This window comes from Terrapene carolina, unplaced genomic scaffold, assembly GCF_002925995.2.
Source record: "Terrapene carolina triunguis isolate 2854851 unplaced genomic scaffold, T_m_triunguis-2.0 Scaffold68, whole genome shotgun sequence".
Lineage (NCBI taxonomy): Eukaryota > Metazoa > Chordata > Testudines > Emydidae > Terrapene > Terrapene triunguis.
Genome location: NW_020664419.1, coordinates 33,064,796 through 33,087,716, shown reverse-complemented (window position 1 = coordinate 33,087,716; position 22,921 = coordinate 33,064,796). Strand labels below are relative to the sequence as shown.

The 22,921-nt window shown below is 44.1% G+C and overlaps 1 protein-coding gene across 2 annotated transcripts in view; it reads right to left on the bottom strand.

Moving 5' to 3' along the window:
• TRABD (TraB domain containing) overlaps nt 1–22,921 on the bottom strand; it is a 58,027-nt gene that overhangs the window by 31,931 nt on the left and 3,175 nt on the right. The window contains exons 2-3 of one of the 2 annotated variants that reach the window (XM_026648938.1): nt 3,898–3,959; nt 1,227–1,305 (exon numbers count right to left, since the gene is read on the bottom strand). In XM_026648938.1, coding sequence (XP_026504723.1) covers nt 1,227–1,305; nt 3,898–3,921 — 103 coding nt within the window. In that variant the 5' untranslated portion in view covers nt 3,922–3,959. The other variant, XM_026648939.1, reaches the window with a different exon arrangement.

Genomic DNA, 22,921 nt, shown 5'->3' with positions numbered 1-22,921 from the left:
TTTCAGTGTAGACCAGGCCTAATTCATGAAAGCAGCCTGTGAAGAGCCAGGAACTGAGGTAAAGAGTGATTCCCACTGATTTCAATAGGAAAAGCAAACTGCTTCGAATGATGCTTTTTAAGTAAGATTTAATATGTAGTAAAAAAAACTGGAAGAGGTGGATAAGTGTAATTTTGTTTGCAACAAACTTGCTTTACAAGCCAATAGGAAATATTTCTCTGGAAAGTTGCTCTACAAGTTAGCAGCAGTTTGAAGTTGCTCAGAGGTCTGGAGTATTATAATAGTCCAAGGGAGAAGGATTAATCAGAGTGCAGGTAAAGTGTCAAAGACACAAACTGCAGAACCATTTAATAGATTTTATTTACCTATGGTTTAGTAATTTATCGTATGGCTTTCATCTCCAAATGTGTTGTGTGTGTACATCTCAGACATAGGATTTCAGAGAAATCCTCTGGAGTTTTCCTTTAACTGGAGGATATTTTTGATAGTCTCCTACTTCATGGTCAATGCCAAGCAACTTAAATCAGCAGTACTTTCCCTTACACATACCTTCAAATATAAATTCAGACAGAATTTATATTTCATGAGAAAAAAAAAAAGTCATAAAAGGGTCCCCATATTTCCTCAGGCAGATTTTCAGTTATTCACTAAGCTGACCCAGTGGCTTAGTACGCAGGTCAGGACTCTTCCTACATTTCACCGGACAGTCCTGATCTAAAATGGCATGCAAGCCTACATTTCCAGACAAAAATTTATTTTGGCCATTGCAACAGGAGAACATCGCATCAGTGACATAATGACAAAATGTCCTCATGACCTAGTGCAACATCACTGTTGTTGTGGTGCCATGACAGAGAATCCAATATGTACATACCCAAGTATTGCCTAGAGAGAAGGACCCTGCTTAAACACAAGCTGGATATGACTATGATCTCAACAACAGAACATATTTACTTTAGTTTTAAAATATGGGAGTAGATTACTGACAAAAAAACCCTAAACTAATAGCAATGATGAAAAAAAGGCATGTTTTCAGATCTGGCCTTTACGGTAGAGCTTTGGCATAAATGATGATCAAATTCCCCCACTTACATGTCTACCTTTTTTATACAGGGTCATTAGCTCCTTTTTAGACTAGTAACCACATTCTTGCTAGCAGTGCAAACATTTAGCTTTACATTCTACGATTATGACGTTTCTTTTTTTCTGATCAAACTAACACATACAAATATTCGGTGATGCGTCTGAAGTTTCCTTTTGATCATCTTCCAGTGCATCGGAGGAGGACATTGGATCTGCAGCAGCCTGCATGAAATAAGAATGCAAAGGACAATGGGAATTATAATGAAATGGTTTATACTCCTCTCTCCTTGTTTTAAATATTATACATGGATTCAGACTAACTAAATTAGTTATACAGTGACAGAGCCCAAAATCTGATTTTTCAACGGCTCTTTTGTAAGCTGGAAATTTATGATACAAAAAAAATATATTCAAAAGACATTTAAAATCTCTTTTGAAAGAGAGAGTATTTATAACTAATACAGAGCTTACACAATCTGATTAAACATTCTAATCGAGCAGACTACTCTCTTTAAATCATTATAGAGAAGAATCGTGTGTGTTAGAAACCACTGTGCACAGATGATTCTAAAAGCATTGCTACTTATGGGAAACATTGTATTTCACAGCTTTTTAACTTGTGTACCACTGGAAGTCTGAGAAGAGTGCAAATCAGATATCACAAACTATCTACATTCATTCAAAAGGGTCTGTTATGTATTATGCCATTTTAAGTTATATGTATGAGAGAGAGAGAGAGACAGAGAGACTACAAAATAAGGCCTGATCCTGCAAACACTTATGCACATGCTACTTCCCACACATGAATAGTTCAAGTCAATGGGACATGAAGTCAAGCTGTAACTCTTTGAAGGATTGAGGTCTATCTGACTTGATGTCCAAATATTTACCTGAAAATTTTACAACTTGTGATATTTGAGACAGCTCTTTGACTAGCAAAATCCCTTCGATTCGTAGTTAATATATAAGCTTTAACAACACACAACTACAGACAACGCTCCCTGTAATTCAACCTGCAGTGTTTTGGGACTGACCAAATATCCAAGCAAGTCAGAGAAATATAATTAATGCCGAAAGATACTACAAACAAAGTAAAGCCCAACTGCGAGCTATGTTTACGCAAGGGCTTGATTTCAATTCTTTCTGGTAACTGTTGGGAGGATCTGGAATTCTTCATCAACATGTTCACACGCCAGTGACCAGATGTGGATCAATAATTATTCAGAGTTCCTTCCAAATGAAAGCGCTGGTAATGAAATCAACACCTACCAATATTTACTTGATAACCAAAGTAATTTCCAAAAGGATGTACATTTCCTATTTTTAAACCTTCAAGTTTGTTAGTTTCTTCCTACAAAAAAACAAAACAATGCCTCATAGGAGGTTTTCACCACCTCTAACCTTATTCTTTCATACCACAATATTTCTGCTTACAGAAATTCTAGCACAGTTTACATTTATCACGTTGTGATCCGAAGTAAAAACAATTCCAAACTTGGGTGCTTAAAGTTAAATACCCAAACCCATATTTAAAATTCTGAACACAGACAACTTAGGTGCTTCAGTACAAATATAGCTGCTACTTTTATGCATCCAAGTTTGAACCAAGATGAACAACCCAACAAACACATACCACAGTAAATTATGTATTTTTTGACTGCAAGTTCATCTTATATGGCAGTTTCAACAGCCTCTACCCCATCACAGATCCCATTTAATTCATATTTTTACCTAGCAGTGCCTTTTTTGGGGCACTTTAATTGATAAGACCTAAAGTAAGGACAGACAAAGCGTATCTGATGGTTGAAAGCTTTATACTACTTTTAGAAAGGAAGTTTTACTTCTCAAATCCTTGGGGCATTTCATTAGTCAAGTCAGTAATTCTCAGTTGTTAAATACTAGGGGTGAAATCCCACTCCCAGTGAAGTCAGTGGGATTTTTGCCATTGACTGTGATGCAGCAAGGCTCTCAACCCCAGCCAGCAGCAATCAAACTCCCCACCAGTTTTCTGACTTAAGTAATTTAAGTAATTCAAGGCAGTGCACAACGTACTTGTTCTGCAGTAAAAGAATATTTATAGACAGGATACAATCATCAATATAATCAAGTACTCACTCAGCCTCTGAGTACCCATTTTCTGAGCCTTCCAGAGTAAGCAACTCTATTCAAACATTAATAATATTTCATATTATGTTTTTCAAATATGAGGCATAAAAAAAACTAAATTCTGCCATTTGTAATGGCTTTATCAATATAACGAGGTTGAATGGGGGGTGGGGGTAAATACTATTTGCCAGATGAAACAGAGTCTTAATTTTATGATTATTCCACACACACAACTGTCTTCCATATCAAAGTATTTGCAGGAACATGGGAAAGTGAGTTGAAAGAGAAGAAGGGAAACAGTAGGAATTCAAGGATGGCAAAGGGCATCTAGGCCATGATTCAGCAAGGTACTTAAGGTGCTTACAATGAGACTGCTCACATGCTTGAAGTTACTCTTACAGTTTTACCATGAGCCCTTGAAGTCAGGTAAGTAGGTGAGAATCTCAGCTTTTACTTAAAAATAAAAGGGTACATTTCTACCCCTCCCAGTTGCAGAGAAAAGCCTGAAAATAAACCCTAGGGGTCCCAAATCTGGACATCAAATAACAAGAACCCACGGTTAATCTGATTATTTTTAAAACAATCCTATGATTTTTGAATGCTTGGGGCTGATAACAGTGGGCATGTGCTTAAGTACCTTGCTGATTCCGGGCCTTGTCAAGTGCCTTCTATCATCACTACTGGGGAAGATGTTATTCACAACCCTACCTCGGGCTGTTGCTCCTCCAGCATTACTGACGTGTGGTTTAATTTCACCAATCCGAAAAAGCCTGTAAAAAATTAAAAGATGGGTGGGGGGAAATAAAAGATTAAGGGCTGTAACTAGCAAAGGTTGGAGCATTTATGAAAAACTAAAGAAAATACTGAAAAGTATAGGCATTTCTATCCCCCACCTTCTCCAGATAAATAGAAAAGATAATAGAAGCAACCTAAAGATATATTGCACAAACTTGTTTATGGATATCTGGATCAACGGGAGTTGGAAATAATGGGGATTTGGAGTTTGCCAGCCCAGCTACCCAGGGTTCTGCAATGTACAGGGTTACTAATTTCTGCAGATCACCTATACACAAATGGAAATACAAGGGACGGTGTGGGGGAAGAAGAGAGAGTTCTTGGTAATAGGAAAAGTGTTGTTCCACTGTATGTGCTTCTCTACCTTTTTCCTGACATGACCCATATCACAACAGAAAAGAGTTTCATGCACCATCTCCTTTATTTTGGGGACGCCTCTGCCACCTGGCTAAAGAACAGGAAGGTGATCACAAATGCCCACACCCTGGACCCAATTGGTGGACTCACAAGCCCTAGGCTGAAAAAGCAGGCATTAGTTTTTGCCTCCCATAATGAACATTTATATTGGTGTCATGCATCACACAAAACATCATGAACAAAGAGGCATGCCTCTCAGTAGCACTAAGGCCCCTTCGCACAGTTCTCTTTCTGGATAAAGAGACCTTAGTGTAACTTAAAATCAGGCTGTTTAAAGGCTATGGTGACCAGATGTCCTGATTTTATAGGGTCAGTCCCAATATTCAGGCTTTTTCTTATACAGGCGCCTATTACCCCCTCCCCTACCCCTATTTTTCATACTTGCTATCTGGTCACCCTATTAGAGGCTGCTGAGATAAGTTTGCCTAATTCGTCCCACGCTTGTTTTCAAGCTTCATTCTTCCACGCTGCAGCATATACCCAGAACACCTTCTTTCTCCCTGGACCCCATCATGCAAGGTTGATAAAAATGGACTTCAGTTATAGTCTAGAGCAGGGGTTCCCAAACTGTGGTATGTGAACCCCTGGGGGTATGTGAGATGCCTCTGGAGGGTGCATAGGAGAAAATATGTAATGGTCACTTTTATTTTATTAATTGCATTTTCATAATAGGCTACTCAGACAAAGCTTTAAAACACTGTGGGAATTTGTTATATAAAATACGGTATTTACTTCAAGATGTACCAATGAGAACAGATACACAGAGGCACTGATGTACAGAGCCCTCACCTCTAATCACCGTACACCACGGGTTCAGTTGCCCAGCAACTGTCCAATCTAACTGAGCTCAGAACTTGGGGTGGGGGAGAGGGTGTTTGGTTGTATATGTCACATTATAACTATATCTGTATGTAACAGTGAAATATGGACAGATGGCTAAAGACAGTGTTAAGAAGAATACACAAAATATCAGTGATGAGAAGGGTAGGAGTACACAGGCTGCTGGTAGATCTGGAAGGCAGTATGCAATAAGAAAAATTGGGAACCGCTAGTCCAGGGCATGCGGCAGATTGTAAGAACTATTAAATTAAATGACTATTCCTTCCTTATGCAAACTTCTTCCACAGAACCCATCATTGTTAACCCACCAAAATAAATGTTAATAAAATAAAGAAATAATGAGCATGCAGGGCCTTGGAATCAGAGTCTTCTGTAACCTGGTTCATTGAGAAAATACTGTTCAGACATACACTTAGAATGCGAACTTTTTGGATCGGGGCCAGGCTTTACTTCATGATCTGTACAGCACGCAGCGCACTGATGACATCTAATAAAATCAAGCATGACTTCACCCTCCATCGAGTCAGTCTACCTGAACAGATCATGGAAGACGCTCATCCAAGATTATCTTATTTTTTGCACACAGGGATGTATGAGACACAGACTGTACATATGCCTTCACCGCTGTTGCAATACATTAAAAGGACAACATTTTAGTCTTTTGGTGCATGCTAGATTTCTAGTTTTAATTCAAATGGATTTTTATTGCTTTCCAGCTGCCACTTAAAATTGGATATTGGAAGAAAAAATATCCAAAAGGGCAGCAAGAAGCATCAGCATGTAGCTCAGACAGCTGCCCATATGTATAGACCAGCCTTAATGATTCACACGATAGGGTTGTCTACTGCTACTGGTCACCCAGCAAACTGGACGGGGGAGCAGGGAGAACAATTGCAGTTCAGGCAACAAGACAATTCCAATGAGACTAAAAGCCTGACTCTGCAGACTCTTTGTAGGCAGAATTCCCCATGAAGTCAGAGGGATGCTATGCGGAGAGCAGCTACAGATCAAGCTCTGAGCCTGTGGGGCAAACTACATTAACAAAACAAAAATTACTTACAAAGACACCAAGAGATTAAGTTCCTGATGATTTGTCCATACACAGACAAGAGTTGTAAGTATGCCACATAAATTGCCAACGTTCTTTCAAGAAGAATTATTTTTATTACAATGTGCAGTTAAGAACAAAACCCCCACAACTCCACCTGCTTTTTCTTTTTAAAAAAACATATGCAAAACTTGGACGCCAACAGGGCAGGAAGAGACTATAAGGTAAAGGGATGAGTGAAGCGGAAATGCTATTTTAACTTACACCTGTCTTTTATGCCTCAGTAGCATCGTACATAAACATAATGAAAGGGAAGTATCAGAGGGTAGCCGTGTTAGTCTGTAGTCTTTAAGGTGCCACCGTACTCCTTGTTGTTTTTGTGTAATGAAAGGGAGTTCCTGCTTTGAATAGCTTGCATGCTAAACAGACAATGCAGACAAGCATAACTCCAAATTAGCCGTGCCTTAGTTACTGACCTATTCCTCTGTACTAGATCAACTTGGCACTTGATTTGCTCATTTATGTACAAATAACCAGAGTTTTTCCAGCATCCTCATACATCTGAGCTCTAGAGCCAAACTGAAAGGTTTGGTAAGTTTGAACACATGCCTTTTACCTACAGTTGGGGGTTAAAAAGAGTAAATTACAAGCTCCAGTTAAAAAGCAAACTCTTATACACAGGCTTGGAAGGATTAGATTTTTCATCAGTAAGTATCACTGTACACACAAAAAACAAAAAACTATTTCCATCCATAATAATTGAAATTTACAGATAGGCAAAGTAAGAAAAATGCTGCTTGAGAACTAGACTTTGATTTAAAGATATTTACTCTGTATATTTTGACATGTGATGTTGACAATTTGTGTTTTAGCAATTATAAAGCTTTCATTTTTTTGAATCTCAATGTCTATTGTCATTCATTGTCAGACCCCCTCCCACTGTCTGACACACACCCACATGCATAATTTTGCATAACAGTGAAAATTTAAATTGATAAAAATTGAAAAAATGCTTAAAATTAAACATTGAGATTATCTGTTGAAATTATTAAAAAAAATAGAGCTCTGCCAAGCCTCGTTATACAGAAGCACCAAGTGATTCTAAATCATCACATAGATAAAATTTAAAATGACCATCTCCAGTTCTCACCAAATTGTGGATGCCACTAAGCACAATTAACGGAAAAATCTTCTCTTAACTTTACCTAGTTAATTCTAGCCTCAACAGCATCCCTTCTCTGTCCTGTCTGTTTGGAATGTAAGCTCTTTTGGGCAAGCACTGTCTCTCACTGAGTGTACCATGCCCATCAAAATGGGGCTCCAATCTCAGTTGGAGTCCTCTAGGCAGTACTGCAATACAAATAATGATAATGCAGCACAGTATAGTTGAGGTTGACCAACGCTTTCCATTTTAAGATCCTGTTTTCAGTTGCTTATAACTTTGCCAAAGTTAATTGTTTGGGATGAAATTTACCATGCCGGCTGTCCACAATTTTTTTTTGTGAGGGGATGGGAGGGAGGAAGATTTCAGACAATGCTTCAACCCAGGAGCGCCACCAGCTTTTCTGCAGCCCTAGGCGGAGGAAGGTACCGCCCCGAAATGCCGCCCCCCCCAGAGGCGGAGGAAGGTCCCGCCGCCAAAATACCACCGCGGTCGCCGTCCCCCAAATTGTAGCACCGTAGGCAACCGCCTACGTCGCCTAATGGGTTGCGCCGGCCCTGCTTCCACCATTTCCATAAACAAGACCAGGGAAAAATATATTGTTTTTCCCCATGTTAAAAAATTCGTACAACTGTATTGTTAAGAAGCTCTAACACTCCCATGCTTGGGAGCATGGACTTGAAATTTGGCACGGGTGTTGCCATAGTACCAGGACATGCTTTTTGCAATCTTAGCGAAAATCTGCTCAAATTTGTCCACGTTCAGAGCCTCTGAAAAAAATCTCAGTTTGCACATGCTCATTAGAGACTTGAGAGAGTGGCCTGAAGTTCTCCAAAGATTCCATCTGTACTGATCATGCTCTGTCCCCACACAGCTCCTATGGTCTGACCACATTTCACATGCACCATCCCTGTGACTCAGCATACTCCACCCCAAGGTTGCAGGAACCGAGCAGGACTTTCCTTGCAACTGCTCCTTTCACCGGCCAGCGACTGCTGCGGCACCAAGCAGAAGAACTGAGAGTAGGGAGACTGTCTCTCCTGTGCTCACAATACTCCTGTGACGGCCCCCCACCCCCTTTCACGATGCCACCTGGAACTGGGGTACCACTGAGCCCGCCTGACCCATCAGCCTGTATTGCTATACGCTGTATTGCTGAGGCAAGCCAGTCAAGCCTTCCCCCAGGCTTCAGACTGCATTTTACCAGCACACATACAGGTAGGGACACACCCAGCTGCAACTACACACACAGATGCTGAGATCAGCTCTGTATGGGAAGGCTCAGCTAAGGAACTGCCCAGTACTCAAGTGCACACCCCCTCTGGAGGGTAAACCCAAAATTATACTATCTTGCACTACACAGAGAACTGTACAGCCTAAGCTCATGAAATTCGCCCCCTCCCTCAATGTGGAGGGGAATATACACAGCTTTCTGCCTCAAGTTATGATTTCCACACACACAGGTTTTAAACAAAACAAAAACAAGTTTATTAACTACAAAAGACAGATTTTAAGTGATAATAAGGGATAGCAAACAGATCAAAGCAGATTACCTAGCAAATAAAACAAACACGCAATCGAAGCTTAATATACTAAAGAAACTGGTTATAAGTAGCAAATTCTAACCCTAAATGTTGTTTTAGGTAGATTGCAGAGATTCTTGAAGACAAGCTGCATTTGCTTGCAGCTTAAAACTCCAGATCTTTCTTTCACAGGCCAGACAACACTCTCGCCTGAGCTCAGCCCTTCCCCCCAGTCCAGTCTTTTTGTTCTCAGGTGTTTCCAGCAGTCCTCTTTCTTGGGCAGGGAGTCGATGAAGAATGAACCACAATGATGTCACTCCCCTGCCTTAAATAGTTTTTGCATATGGCGGGAATTCTTTGTCTCCCAGTTTGATTCCCACCCCCAGTCAGTGGAAAAATACTAGTATTATCATGGGGAGTCCAGTACCAGATGACTTGGTCACACATCCCTGCAGCCATAACTCAGAGGCTGTTTGCAGCATCCCCAGGAAAGCTTCCCAGTGGGAGATTAGTATCTTCAAAGACCTACTGTTTTCCTTAATGGCCCTTCCCAACCGGCCATCCACACTGATTGCATTCTGTCTAGTGGGCATTCCCCAGGTGTAAACACATTTGTAATAGAGGCATAGACAATATTCCTAACTTCAGATACAAAAATAATACAAATAGGACAATCATATTCAGTAAATCATAACCTTTCCAATGACATCTCACATGCCTTATCTTGCATAAAATACATCATAGTTATGCCATAGTCATATCATAACAATATCTCCAAGAAGAATACGGGGGTGTAGTGCCACAACTCCCATTACTGGAGCCCGGGCAGCAAGGGGAAGAATGAGGGAATTGCTTGAGTGGCAAGGAGCTGGGCTTGAGGAAGGGCAAGTAGGGAGACTGGCACACAGGGAAAGAGGCAGGTGGGGAGAGGGAAGGCGGGAGTTTGAGACTGAGACGAGGAGTCAAAAAGAGTTGGGAAGGGAAACTAGGTCAAGGAGACAAGAGGGGCACGTGAGGGAGGTGAGACTGGTAAAAACTGGAGGGGCCATGGGCAGAAGGGTCTGTAACCACTAGAGAACACTCTCCTCCATAGCCTGGAATGGAACACAACATTCCCTAGTCCAGGGGTTCTCAAACTTTTGTCCTGGTGACCCCTTTCATACAGCAAGCGACCCCCCCCTTATAAATTAAAAACACTCTTAAAATATATTTAGCACCATTATAAATGCTTGAGGCAAAGCGTGGTTTGGGGTGGAGGCTGACAGCTCATGACCCTCCATGTAATAACCTTGTAACCCCCTGAGGGGTCCTGACCCCCAGTTTGAGAACCCCTGCCCTAGTCTCAACACTCCTATGCTGTCAGCAAATAGCTGTGAACCCCCCTGACAAAGCACATGCCTCATCTCCCTCTCTCTGCTGGCTGGCCTACACTGAAGATAACCTACCAGTGCTATAAATTACTCATTTAGCCCAAGTGGCAGAGGTTTGTGCTCTGGATCTAAAGGTTCCAACTCTGCTGATGATCCATGTGGGAGTCAATATGGTTCCATATAAAGATATTTGTTTTTTTCAGTTTGCTTTTTAAACCCTCCACCACCCAAAATGAGATTGCAAAACCCAGCCCTCAGGAATTAGGACATGCCAGCATGAAGGTTGTCTGTGCAACCTTAATTCAGCCCACTCATTCATAGAATCATAGAGTTAGAAGGGACCGCAAGGGTCAGCTAGTCCAGTGGTTTTCAAACTTTTTTTCTGGGGACCCCGTTGAAGAAAACTGTTGATGCCTGCAACCCAACGGAGCTGGGGATGAGGGGTTTGGGAGGGGTTCAGGGCTGGGGCACAGGGTTGGAGTGCGGGGGTGAGGGCTGCGGGGGGGGGCTCTGGACTGGGGCTGTAGAGATATTAAAGAAGGTACTAACAGTGATTCCCCCAAGTGACAGTGACCCCCCATAATTTGTCCCCCACACTTTAAAATCCAACAGTTTCACCAAGTACAAAAATCTCTAGGGTCTTCTGTTAAAACTTGTAAACTACTATCTGTAGAACCATTGATTGTATCTGTCCTGTGAAAGATACTTTATTACTATGTAAAACTTACAAACAAGTTAATTGACTTTGTTCTTGAAGTGAACACTGTTACCACCCCTGCTGTGAGCCTCCAGCTGTTAAGTGACTTTCACTTCATTGTAACAGCAACTGCTCTTAGGAACAGACCCCCACCCTCTGTGATTAAAGGGCCCGGAGTCTCAAATGAATTATCACACACCCCGAAAGTGGTGGAGACAGTAAATTAAAATATGGTTAAGATATGGAATGTATGTTGATGAATGTGTGATGTACATGAATGGTTAGGGAGGTGCCAGCCTAGAAAGGGAGTATCCATCGGCCGAAGAATGTGTAAAGTGGACCACCAGAACCCCCGGAGGGTAAACTGGGATCCACCCCATCACCTGGAAGGATGAGAAACACAAACTTTGGACAGTTTGGAGCCACCAGGAATGTGCCCAGGAATGTGTCCAGGAATGTGCCATCTGCTGATTGAGTCAGCAACAGCAGAATGAAACAGCTCCCATAGACTAACATAGGAATTAAATCCTATAAGAATGAACTCTCAAGACTGATGACTTTGAGTCTCTGGTTCTGCTGCCAGCCTCCAGGAGACTCCGCTCCATCCTCATGACCAAGATACCTGGCCAGTAACTTGGCATGAGCAACTTCTAGGCTGGTAACTATAACACCTATACAGAACTTGAATGAATGATTGTGTGAATGAATCTATATCTATATATGTGTGTGTATTTATATATAAGGAATAAGTAGTGATAGAAATAAGTGGTCAAACAACGTTGTTTACTTTTATCTTTTGCTTTATCATTATATTTACAATAAATGTGGCATCTTTGCCTTATCCCTCTTAATAAGATCCTGCTGGTTTTTATTCTATTGGTATAACAGGGCAAGGGGTTAGGGTGTAGGAGGGGGGTCAGGGCTCTGGTCTGGGGGTGCAAGCTCTGGGGTGGGGCTGGGGATGAGGGGTTTGGGGTGCAGGAGGGGCTCCAGGTTTAGGGGGGCTCAGGGCTGGGACGGGGGTTGGGGTGCGGGAGGGAGTCAGGGCTCTGGGCTGGGGCCGTGGATGAGGAGTTTGTGGTGCAGTAGGGGGTTCAGGGTTTGGCGGGGCTCAGGGCTGGGGCAAGGGGTGCAGACTTTGGGATGAGGCCAGGGATGAGGGGTTTGGGGTGCAGGAGGGGGCTCAGGGCTGGGGCAGGGGATAGGGGTGTGGGAAGGGGGCAGGGCTCTGGGGTGGGGCTGGGGATGAGGGGCTTGGGGTGCAGAAAGGGGTTCCAGGTTTGGGGGGGCTCAGGGCTAGAGTTTGGGGTGCAGGCTTACCTCCGGCAGCTCCCGATCAGCAGCGCAGCCGAGGTGCAGAGGCAGGCTTCCCACCTGTCCTGGCACCGCAGACTGCGCTGTGGCCCAGAAGCGGCCAGCAGCAGGTCTGGCTCTTAGGTAGAGGCGTGCAAGCGGCTCCGCACAGCTCTCGCCAGCAGGCACTGCCCCCCTTCCCATACCCATTGCCTAGAACAGTGCTCTCCAAACTTTTTTGATCGCGCACCCCTATCAGTAAAAAAATTTTGAGCATGCATCCCCTGCTGATGAAGAAGAAAAAAAAAAACGCTCCTCCTGCGGAAACCACTGGCCAAGTCTGGCACACTTACAAAACTTTAAGTATACACAAGAATACCTTAGACACTGCATCCAAAAAGCGCTCCTCCTGTCGTGCACCCCCAAGGATCCTCTTGCGCACCCCACTTTGGAGACCACTGGCCTAGAAGCTGGACCCGCTGCTGGCCGCTTCTGGGGCGCAGCGCAGTGGCAGAACGGGTAGGCACTAGCCAGCCTTAGCAGCACCACCAACGGGACTTTTAACGTCCTGGTCGGCAGTGCTGACCAGAGCCGCTAGGGTCCCTGGGTGCTGAGCAAGGCGACCCAGTGCCTTACATGCCACAATCCAATACTGGGTCGTGACCCAAACTTTGAAAAACACTGATCTAGTCTAACCCTCATCCAAGATGCAGGATTTGTTGTGTCTAAACCATTGAAGACAGATGGATCCAGCCTCCCTTTGAAAACCCCCAGCAAAGAAGCTTCCACAACCTCCCGAGGCGTCTGTTCCATTGTCCTACTGTTCTTAGTTAGGACATTTTGCCTGAGATTTAATCTAAATCTACTTTGCTATCATTTGAACCCACTGCCTCTTGTCCTGCCCTCTGTGGCAAAAGAGAACAACTCTTCTCCATCTTTTTATGGCAGCCTTTCAAGTACACCTCTACCCTGATATAACACGAATTCGGATATAACGCGGTAAAGCAGTGCTCGGGGGGGGGGGGGGGGGGGGGGGCTGCGCACTCCGGTGGATCAAAGCAAGTTCGATATAACACGGTAAGATTTTTTGGCTCCCGAGGACAGTGTTATATCGGGGTAGAGGTGTATCTGAAGACCATTATTATATTCCCCCTTAATCTCCTCTTTTCCAAACTAGACATACCCAGTTCCTTCAGCCATTGCTCATATGGCTTGCATTCCATCCCTTTGATCTTCTGTGTCACTTGCCTCTGGATCCTTTCCAGTTACTCTACATCCTTTCTATACATTGGTGACCAAAACTAGACACAGTACTCCAGCTGAGGCCTAACCAGCGCCAAGTAGAGAGGTACTATCATAGAATCATAGATTATTAGGGTTGGAAGGGACCTCAGGAGATCTAGTCCAACCCCCTACTCAAAGCAGGATCAATCCCCAACTAAATCCCCAAATGGCCCCCTCAAGGATTGAACTCACAACCCTGGGTTTAGCAGGCCAACGCTCAAACCACTGAGCTATCACCTCCTGTGACTTGCATGCTATGCCTCGGTTAATGCATTTGCCTTTTTTGCAACAACATCCCATTGCTGACTCACGTTGAAGTTGTGATCCACCACAACTCCCAGATCCTTCTCAGCAGTGCTGCTGCCAAGCCAGTTTTCCTCCATTCATGTAATTAATGCTTATCATACTGCACAAGATCACATACTATTTTTTCCACCCAGCACCCCTGTGTACACCAATGGGCCAATTCACCAGCTAGTGCATCAGAAAACATTCTCAGCTGCCTGGTTTCAGTCCTTTTAATTCAGGGCTCAAATAGTATTCCTCCAAAATAAGACAGTTTAAGTTAAGTTCTAGATATAAACCTTTACCCTGTCCTGGGGTCTCCTGAAGGAGCCCAACTACTCCAGGCAGGTCTCACTCCTCAGGCCTTCTGCTTCAGCTTTCCTCCAACAAACTGGTTTCCAACCTTCCTGGTCTGCTCCCTGCAGGACTGCACTCCCAGGCCATCTATCTGGCAGTTAAGGAGGGCCTCTCTACTCCTTTTGTGTATCTAGCCTGTGCCCTGATCTCAGGCTGTCCTTTATATCCCAGCAGCCTGGCTCTAAGGGCATGGCTACAATTGCAGATGTAGAGTGCTTTGAGTTAAACCAGCCTTCATAGAGCGCAGTTGGGAAAGCACTGCAATCTGTCCACACTGACAGCTGCAAGTGCACTGGCGTGGCCACATTAGCAGCTCTCGCAACGGCCACAGAGAGCAGTGCATTGTGGTAGCTATCCCAGCATGCAAGTGGCTGCAACGTGCTTTTCAAATGGGGGGAGGTGGGGTGGAGTGTTACAGGGAGTGTGTTGTGTTTATGTGGGGGGAGAGAGAGTGGGTTTTGGGGGGGCTGGGAGCATGTCAGCATGCGGTCTTGTAAGTTCAAACAGCAGCAGACCCGCCCTCCCCCCCACCTCTCTCTCTCTCAGACACAGCATTCCACAGTAATGGTTGCTTTGTCTCGGAGCAGATAAGTATGCCGGCTGTCAGAAACGGAACTTTCAAAGGGCATATCCGCATTCCTGCAGCGATTACAAAACAATGACAAGAGTGGATTAAGGGGATTATGGGACGTTTCCGGAGGCTGATCAGAGCGCAGTAATGCAACACCTCATTCACACTGATGCCCGGGCGTTTCAGCCAATGCACACCAAGTGTTAATCTTCTCGCCAAGGTGGAGTACCAGGAGCGCTCTAGCCGTAGAGTCAGAGTGCTCTACGTGCCTTGCCAGTGTGGACGGGTAGTGAGCTAGGGCGCCCGGGGCTGCTTTAATGCTTTCTAACTCGCAAGTGTAGCCAAGCCCTAAAACAGAGTCTTCTACTGTGTGATCACAGGACTTAAGGTGGGCTGACCTGACACAGGATGCATCTGAGCTCTGACACCCTTGCCACATCAGCTCACCCTATGGCAATTGCCTTGTACAGTTGCAGTACCCAGAATGGAGCATGCTCTGAGGATGAGTTGGGGTTGTGTAGTGAAGAAGGCTGTTGTCTGTAGGACTCCTGCCTCACTTGTTGAAAAAAATCAGACGGTGTGCAGTAAATAAGCCCGGAGACTGCAGGAACTGAAAGGATGGTCTCATGGTAAAGTCAGTTAGATACTGCCCTGGAGAAATGGATTCTATCCGTGCCTTTGCCACAGAGTTTCCAGTGTGATGCTGGGCAAGCCATTTAACCAAACTTTTCCCAGGTGGTCACTAACTGTGTGTTCATTTTCTGGATTTTCATCTTGATACCACTGGGGTCTGATTTACAGAAGTGCTGAGTGCTCATATCTGCAACTGAAGTCAATGGGAGCTGCGCACAGAACAAATAAAGTGCTATAAAATGTTACGTTCTTTGAAAACTCAGGCCCATGGCATCTCAAATTGGGTACCCAAAATTAGTGGACACTTCTGACATTAATGCCTGTGTGCCTCAGTTCCCCGTGTGTAAAATGGGAATAATACCGCTGTAGCTCCCCAGGTGTCGTGAAGAGAAATCCATTAATGTTTGTGAAGCACTTAGATGCTACAGGGATGAATGCCATACAAAAGCACATGAGGAAATGAGTAATTCTCTCGTCAGAGCAGGGTTTGAGTAGTGTGTGGTAAATAAGACTGGGGCCACAATTTGAGCAATGAGGAAAAAACAAAAGATTGAATAGCTGCTTGTTCAGCGAGCATCATCTATCCTGTGCACTGAATAGGGCATGGGCCTCTAAAAAAATAATAATAGTATGTGATCATGTAATTAAAGCCTGTATCAGAATGTATATGCACAAGGAGGCTGAATTAAGGTTACATGGGCAACCTTAATTCAGACTTTTCCTAACTTTCCAGTGCTTGACTTTTCAACTTTAACATTCTTATATTGTAGTTTCTTTTTGTATGTAATACAGTAACATATATAACCACATAATACTGGGTAATTTCTTGAGATTCCGTAACTTCTATTCATGGGTCTCAGCACTGCAACAAAAGAAGATTGGTATTTCAAATGTATGCAAAGCCTTCCACAGGTCAAAGACCCCAGAGTCAGTGCAGCCCATTGCAGCAGTGAGACAGGGACATTTCTTGAACCACAGCAGTGTTTCCTAGTGGAGAGAGCATAGGATTAGGACTCAGGAGACCTGGGTTCTTTTCCTGGCTCTGCCACTGGCCTGCTGGGTGACCTCGGGCAAGTCACTTCACCTCCCTGTGCCTCAGTTGCCCAATCTGTAAAATGGGGAAACTGATTAAAGTTCCCTCATGAAAAGCATTGCATAAGATCTAGGTGGTGGTATTACTATTATTATCCTCCTGCTGCAAGACAGCTGGGCAGGCAGCCATCTTCACTTACATTTCCTGGATTGGGGAGAAGAGACTGCAATATCTTCCCCTAAAAGATTTTTGGGGGGGAAGAGGGAGGGAAAGGTTGGCTACCCAGATTTCCTTGAAGATCTTTGAAGGAAGGGGCATACTTTTCCAGTAACTCCTATCCTGCATAAAACGAAATGAAAAAATAAAGGATATAGTGAAAAAGCAGATTTCCCCAAAGTAAAGGCTGGCACTGTATCACACCAGACCTTGTATTCTCCAGGCAGCCTCGACAATGGTGGGTATTCCAAGGTCAATTCAGGATGGCATCCAGCATGTTTAGCCAACGTATGATGCGTAACACTGCAGGTACACTGATGATGGGGAAAAGGAATCAGCGAGATTAGGAGTGTCAAAATGCTCGCTGTCAACTTGGATGGAATTTATAAGTAAACTATTGGTTGCAGATTAGGTTTTTTTCCTAGCATGTGGTGTCTTAGTTCACTACACAGTTTCAGTTCTTGTTGTATAATTAGGTATCTGAAACTGTCTCTGATGTGTTATTCTCCCCACTGCAAACAGAGGATAAACACACAGTCATCAGACATATGAATGCAGGGTTCAGATAGGACTTTAATTGAAAGACACTAAAAACAAGTTACTATTAAAGAGTCATTCCTCACCTCCTCTGTTGTTACTATCACTTTTTAGGAACATATTTCTAGCATAGCATAAGAAGAAAGGACTTTTAAGCAGATCAGTAGAAATTGCTCCCTCCCTCCCCCCCCCCCCCACTAGGATTGAATTTGGCCCTACGTCTTTGTCTGAACACACCTGAATATTAAAGAACTTGTTCCATTCAGACAATGAATTGGAGTCAACAAAATGGTTTTTTTTTAAATTCTCTCTCTTTCTATTAATGAAGTGATGTGGCCAACTACTTTTTTGAAAACAGGTTTTTTTAAGCCAATATTTATTCTTCATTATTATCTCTGCAGAAACTTCAAAAATAGCTTTGTTTCCCCCAACACTTTATCATCATTATCTCCATTAGGGAAATACAGTAGATTTTTCTCTGTTTCTAGAACTGCTCTGTGTTTATTACAGTCTATGCATAAACATTATTGGTATAACTGGTCAGAAACAGTGGGAAGGAACTTGCTACAACTTGTTTTAATTTTTCATTGAAACAAACTTTCAACAACTTTTTATAAACACGTCTAATTGTCTGCAATGTCTATCTAAGGTATTCATATGGTCCACCATTACCATAGTATCTGAGCATCTCACACTCTTTAATGCATTTATCTTCATAAACCCTGAGGTAGGGAAGCAAGATTAGCTGCATTTTACAGATGGAAAACTGAAGCACTGCGAGCCCAAGGGCCAGATTTTTAAATATATTTAGGCACCTGATGGGATTTTCAAAAGCGTCTAGGTGCCAACTCCTATTGAAACTTCCAATACCTTTTATTTTTGCTGAGAGAATTTTGTGCCAACAACCCTTCAGTCTGAAGTCCTCTTTACCCACAAACAGGGATAGCACACGTCCTTGTTAGCCATGCATATTTCCTCATGTTGACGTGCCAATATTCCTCAGCCCTGCTCTTTTGGGATCAGTGCAAGGGAGGAGGGAATGCAAGAAAGATCACACTGGGTCAGACCAATGGTCCATCTAGCCCAGTATCCTGTCTTCGGACACTGGTCAGTGTCAGGTGCTTCAGAGGAAAGATGATCAGCCTTGATGCACATTCAGTCCCTGGCCTCTCTGTCAAGACTGCCAATTAGTGCAAACTGCAATACCAATGTTCATCCTATGGACACTAGACTGAGACCACTAAAGTACTTCACTTAGATCATAGAACAACCATGAAATGTAACAATGGTCATTAGTGACCAGGGTTGGATCCAAACCAGCAACCACATGTAAAAGGCTCTGTACTCCATTAGCAAACCCTGAGCCATCTCACCCCATGACACTCCAATATTCTTGGACAGAACACAATTTGTTTGTTTGTTTTCAATGAAAAAGTGTAATTAAAATCTCACTCAAGTCTACATACATTAAAATCTACTGCATTCCTTTTGTATACTAAAACTGTAATTTTGTCAGAGATAGCTTACTGCGTTTGTCAGGTACAGCCAGCTTATTGTGAATCCATGTTGCTTATGTAATATGCTGGATAAGTATGTCCCATCCCACTCTAACAAGTGGTCCACAGAGGATAAGATCCTACTACTACTCACTAACCAAATAACTCTTTTTGCATAAGTGGTAGGCGCAAACCTGTGTTTTGGAGCTGAAGATACAGGGTTCCTCATGACCAATTATACTTATCAATCATCTGTTGCTCCCTTTTGTGTACCTATGATTCCCTTCCCCAACCTAATATTTTACCCAGTATGAAAGTTTAGCCAACCAACTGGTATGTTCCTATGTCTCTTTTTACTTTTATCACAAAACAACATAACGGTACGAAGGATTTAAGGCTGATACAATTTAAATGCTTATAAATAAAATCTTACAATATTTACAGACAACTCATACTACTTGGAAATGAAGATCTCTTTCCCATTTACATACTACAAATATCCAACATGACACATCAGCTGAAATCTGGTGCCCAATGATGCAACAGACACAAATTTAGGAATTGGAACTTGTTTCAAAACCATCACCAAGGTGACCTACTCTATGTCGTACACATTTCCGCAGAACCACCCACACCTCTGAGACTTACCAGGAGCAACTAGCTCTGACCACAGTCGGTTGCAGATCACGGTTCTGCCTTCTTGTGTGTCAGGGATTACTTGTATCAACATATTTCAGCAGTTGAGTTTAAACTGACTGGAAAATGCACACCCCTGAGTGATGTAGTTATACTGACCTAATCCCCAGTGAAAACAGTGTAATGTTAATGGGAGGGCTTCTCCTGTCAACATAGCTACGACCGCTCAGGGAGGTGGAGTATATCTACGCTGACGGGAGAAGCTCACCTATTGGCGTAGGTAGCATCTTCACTAAGCGCAGCAGCTGCACCACTGCAGTGCTTTAAGCCTAGACAAGCCCTAGGCTCCTGCATAGCTGACTTTGCTGCTATTCACTACCCACATTCAGACACCTGGAAGCGAGATCCAATGTTCACTTGCACACTTCAGAAGTGAGAAAATACAATCCAGAGGTGTTTAACATAGGGCAGGACAAAGCACCGCAGATTACATGTCAAGAAAAAAAACCTGTGCTGCTCCATAGGGATTGGCAACAAGAAAACCCAGCAAGACTTTCCCATCTCCAAGTTCTAAGGTTCTGTAAAACTGCAGCTCACCATTTATTATCATCAGACAGATAATGAGGCAGCAGGCTACCTGGGCCTTTCAGTGTTTTAAATTATTGCCACTTACATTCATTAGGGTCACCACATACATTTGAATTATGATGAGCAAAAACCAGGGTGCTGGAGAAAATAGGGACCGAGAATAATCCTCAAATCAACCCTGCAAGATTAGAAGAGATTTAAGGAAGAGACAGGTTGCCAGATTTGGAAAGAGGTGATAAAGAGGCAGAAGTAGTACAGTACAAGTCTGGTCATCTGTTGAGGAATCACATTATCTCAGGGACTAAGTGACTGCCTAAAGACCATGGTAAAGATATGACTTTACTGAGAAGAACCCGTCTTAACTGGAGCTAATATTCTAGACTTGTCACAATCTGGATTCAGGCCATGACATGGGACTGAAAATGCTTTAGTGGCACTGATGGATGATCTCCTGCTGTCAATGGATAGAGAATAGGCATTTATTCTCATCCTCCTCAACCACTCTTCAGCATTCGATATCTGCTGTATCACCTGAGAGAGGTAGCAGGGGTCCAGGGTATTGTGCTAAGATGGTTTGAGTCCTTCCTGGAGAGATGCATCCAATGAATAGTGATGGGAAATTGCACCTATACCACTAGACCCTGTAGTTACAAACACTACATTGCACACGCGCACACACACACACACACACACACACACACACACACTTCTCTCTCCAGGAGACAGGAGAACAGAACAAGCCACATGTGATAGATATTAGTCATGTAGCTTAATGCACTACTGGAAAGAGCTCAGTTATTAAGGTGAAAAGCATGGTATAAGAACCTATAGCCTCCTCAGAGCTCTATCTGCTAAGTGTTAGTAACCTCTGGCCTACGGATGTTTTGTGGGACTAGAAATTAATTATTTGTGTTTGTTATAAAATGTTCAATATGTAGTTGATGAGTGGAACTGGAGAAAGAGGGTCAGGGTCTAGGAGGAACCTGGTACCAAACTAAACTAAGGATGCAGGAATGCATGCTGATTCCACTCTCCAGGCTGCTAGTTCTCAAATTCTGTGGCCCCAGCAGAGCTATGATTTCTTTGTGCCTTCAGCTTTCCTTGGAAATAATTCTGCCATGAAGTATGTGTGTAGTATTTTATATTCATAAAATCATAGAAGATCAGGGTTGGAAGGGACCTCAGAAGGTCATCTAGTCCAACCCCCTGCTCAAAGCAGGACCAACCCCAACTAAATCATCCCAGCCAGGGATTGGTCAAGCCAGGCCTTAAAAACCTTTAAGGATGGAGATTCCACCACCTCCCTAGGTAACCCATTCTAGTGCTTCACCACCCTCCTAGTGAAATTTTTCCTAATATCCAACCTAGACCTCCCCCACTGCAACTTGAGAACATTGCTCCTTGTTCTATCATCTGCCACCATTGAGAACAGCCTCACTCCATCCTCTTTGGAACCCCGCTTCATGTAGTTGAAGGCTGCTATCAAATCCCCCCACACTCTTCTCTTCTACAGACTAAACAAGCCCAGTTCCCTCAGCCTCTCCTCGTAAGCTATGTGCCCCAGCCCCCTAATCATTTTCGTTGCCCTCCGCCGGACTCTCTCCAACCTGTCCATATCCTTTGGGTAGTGGGGGCACCAAAACTGGACACAATACCCCAGATGTGGCCTCACCAGTGCCAAATAGAGAAGAATAATCACTTCCCCTCAATCTGTTGGCATTGCTCCTACTAATGCAGCCCAATATGTCGTTAGCCTTCTTGGCAACAAGGGCACACTGTAGACTCATATCCAGCTTCTCATCCACTGTAATCCCCAGATCCTTTTCTGCAGAACTGCCTCTTAGCCAGTCGGTCACCAGCCTGTAGCACTGCATGGGATTCTTCCATCCTAAGGGCAGGACTCTGCACTTGCCCTTGTTGAACATCATTAGATTTCTTTTAGTCCAATCCTCCACTTTGTCTAGGTCTCTCTGGACCCTATCCCTACCCTCCAGAGCAGAGGTGGGCAAACTACAGCCCGGGGGCCACATCCGGCCCTCCAGACGTTTTAATCTGACCCTTGAGCTCCCGCCGGGAAGTGGGGTCTGGGGCTTGCCCTGCTTGCTCCACTCTGCATGGCTCCCGGAAGCAGTGGCACATCCCCCCTCCAGCTCCTATGTGTAGGGGCAGCCAGGGGGCTCCGCACGCTGCCCCCACCCCAAGCGCTGCCCCCGCAGCTCCCATTGGCCAGGAACTGCAGCCAATGGGAGCTGCAGGGGCGGCACCTGTGGACAGGGCAGTGCACACAGCCGCCTGGCCACGCCTCCACGTAGGAGCCAGACGGGGGACATGACACTGTTTCTGGGAGCTGCTTGAGGTAAGCGCCACCCGGATCCTGTCATCCTGACTCCCTCCCGTGCCCCAAACCCCTGCCCTGATCCCCCTCCTGTCCTCCGAACCCCTCAGTCCCAGCCCAGAGCACCCTCCCGCACCCCCAATTCCTCATCCCTAGCACCACCCCAGAGCCTACACTCCCAGCTGGAGCCCTCCCGCAGCCCAACCCCCAGTTTTGTAAGCATTCATGTTCATGGCCTGCCATACAATTTCCATACCCAGATGTGGCCCTCGGGCCAAAAAGTTTGCTCACCCCTGCTCCAGCGTATCTACCTCTCCCCCCAGCTTCCATTTATCTTACTGTTAGAGATAGATCCAGACCAGAACACTGGATCTCGACACCCCCTGAAATTTTGGATCTGTCCACTCAACATACTCAATAAAGATCTCTTTCCTACAAGTCTGCCCACCTGCTTCAATATTATTGCTCAAGAAAGAACACTGACATTTGATGCATAAGGCAGACTACATCTCAGTATTTAAGAACAAAAATTGTAACCAACACCCCCCCCCCCCCGCCCAAAGACATTTTACATTTTATTCCTACTCCAGGTGGTTCCCCTCCACACTCACCTCCC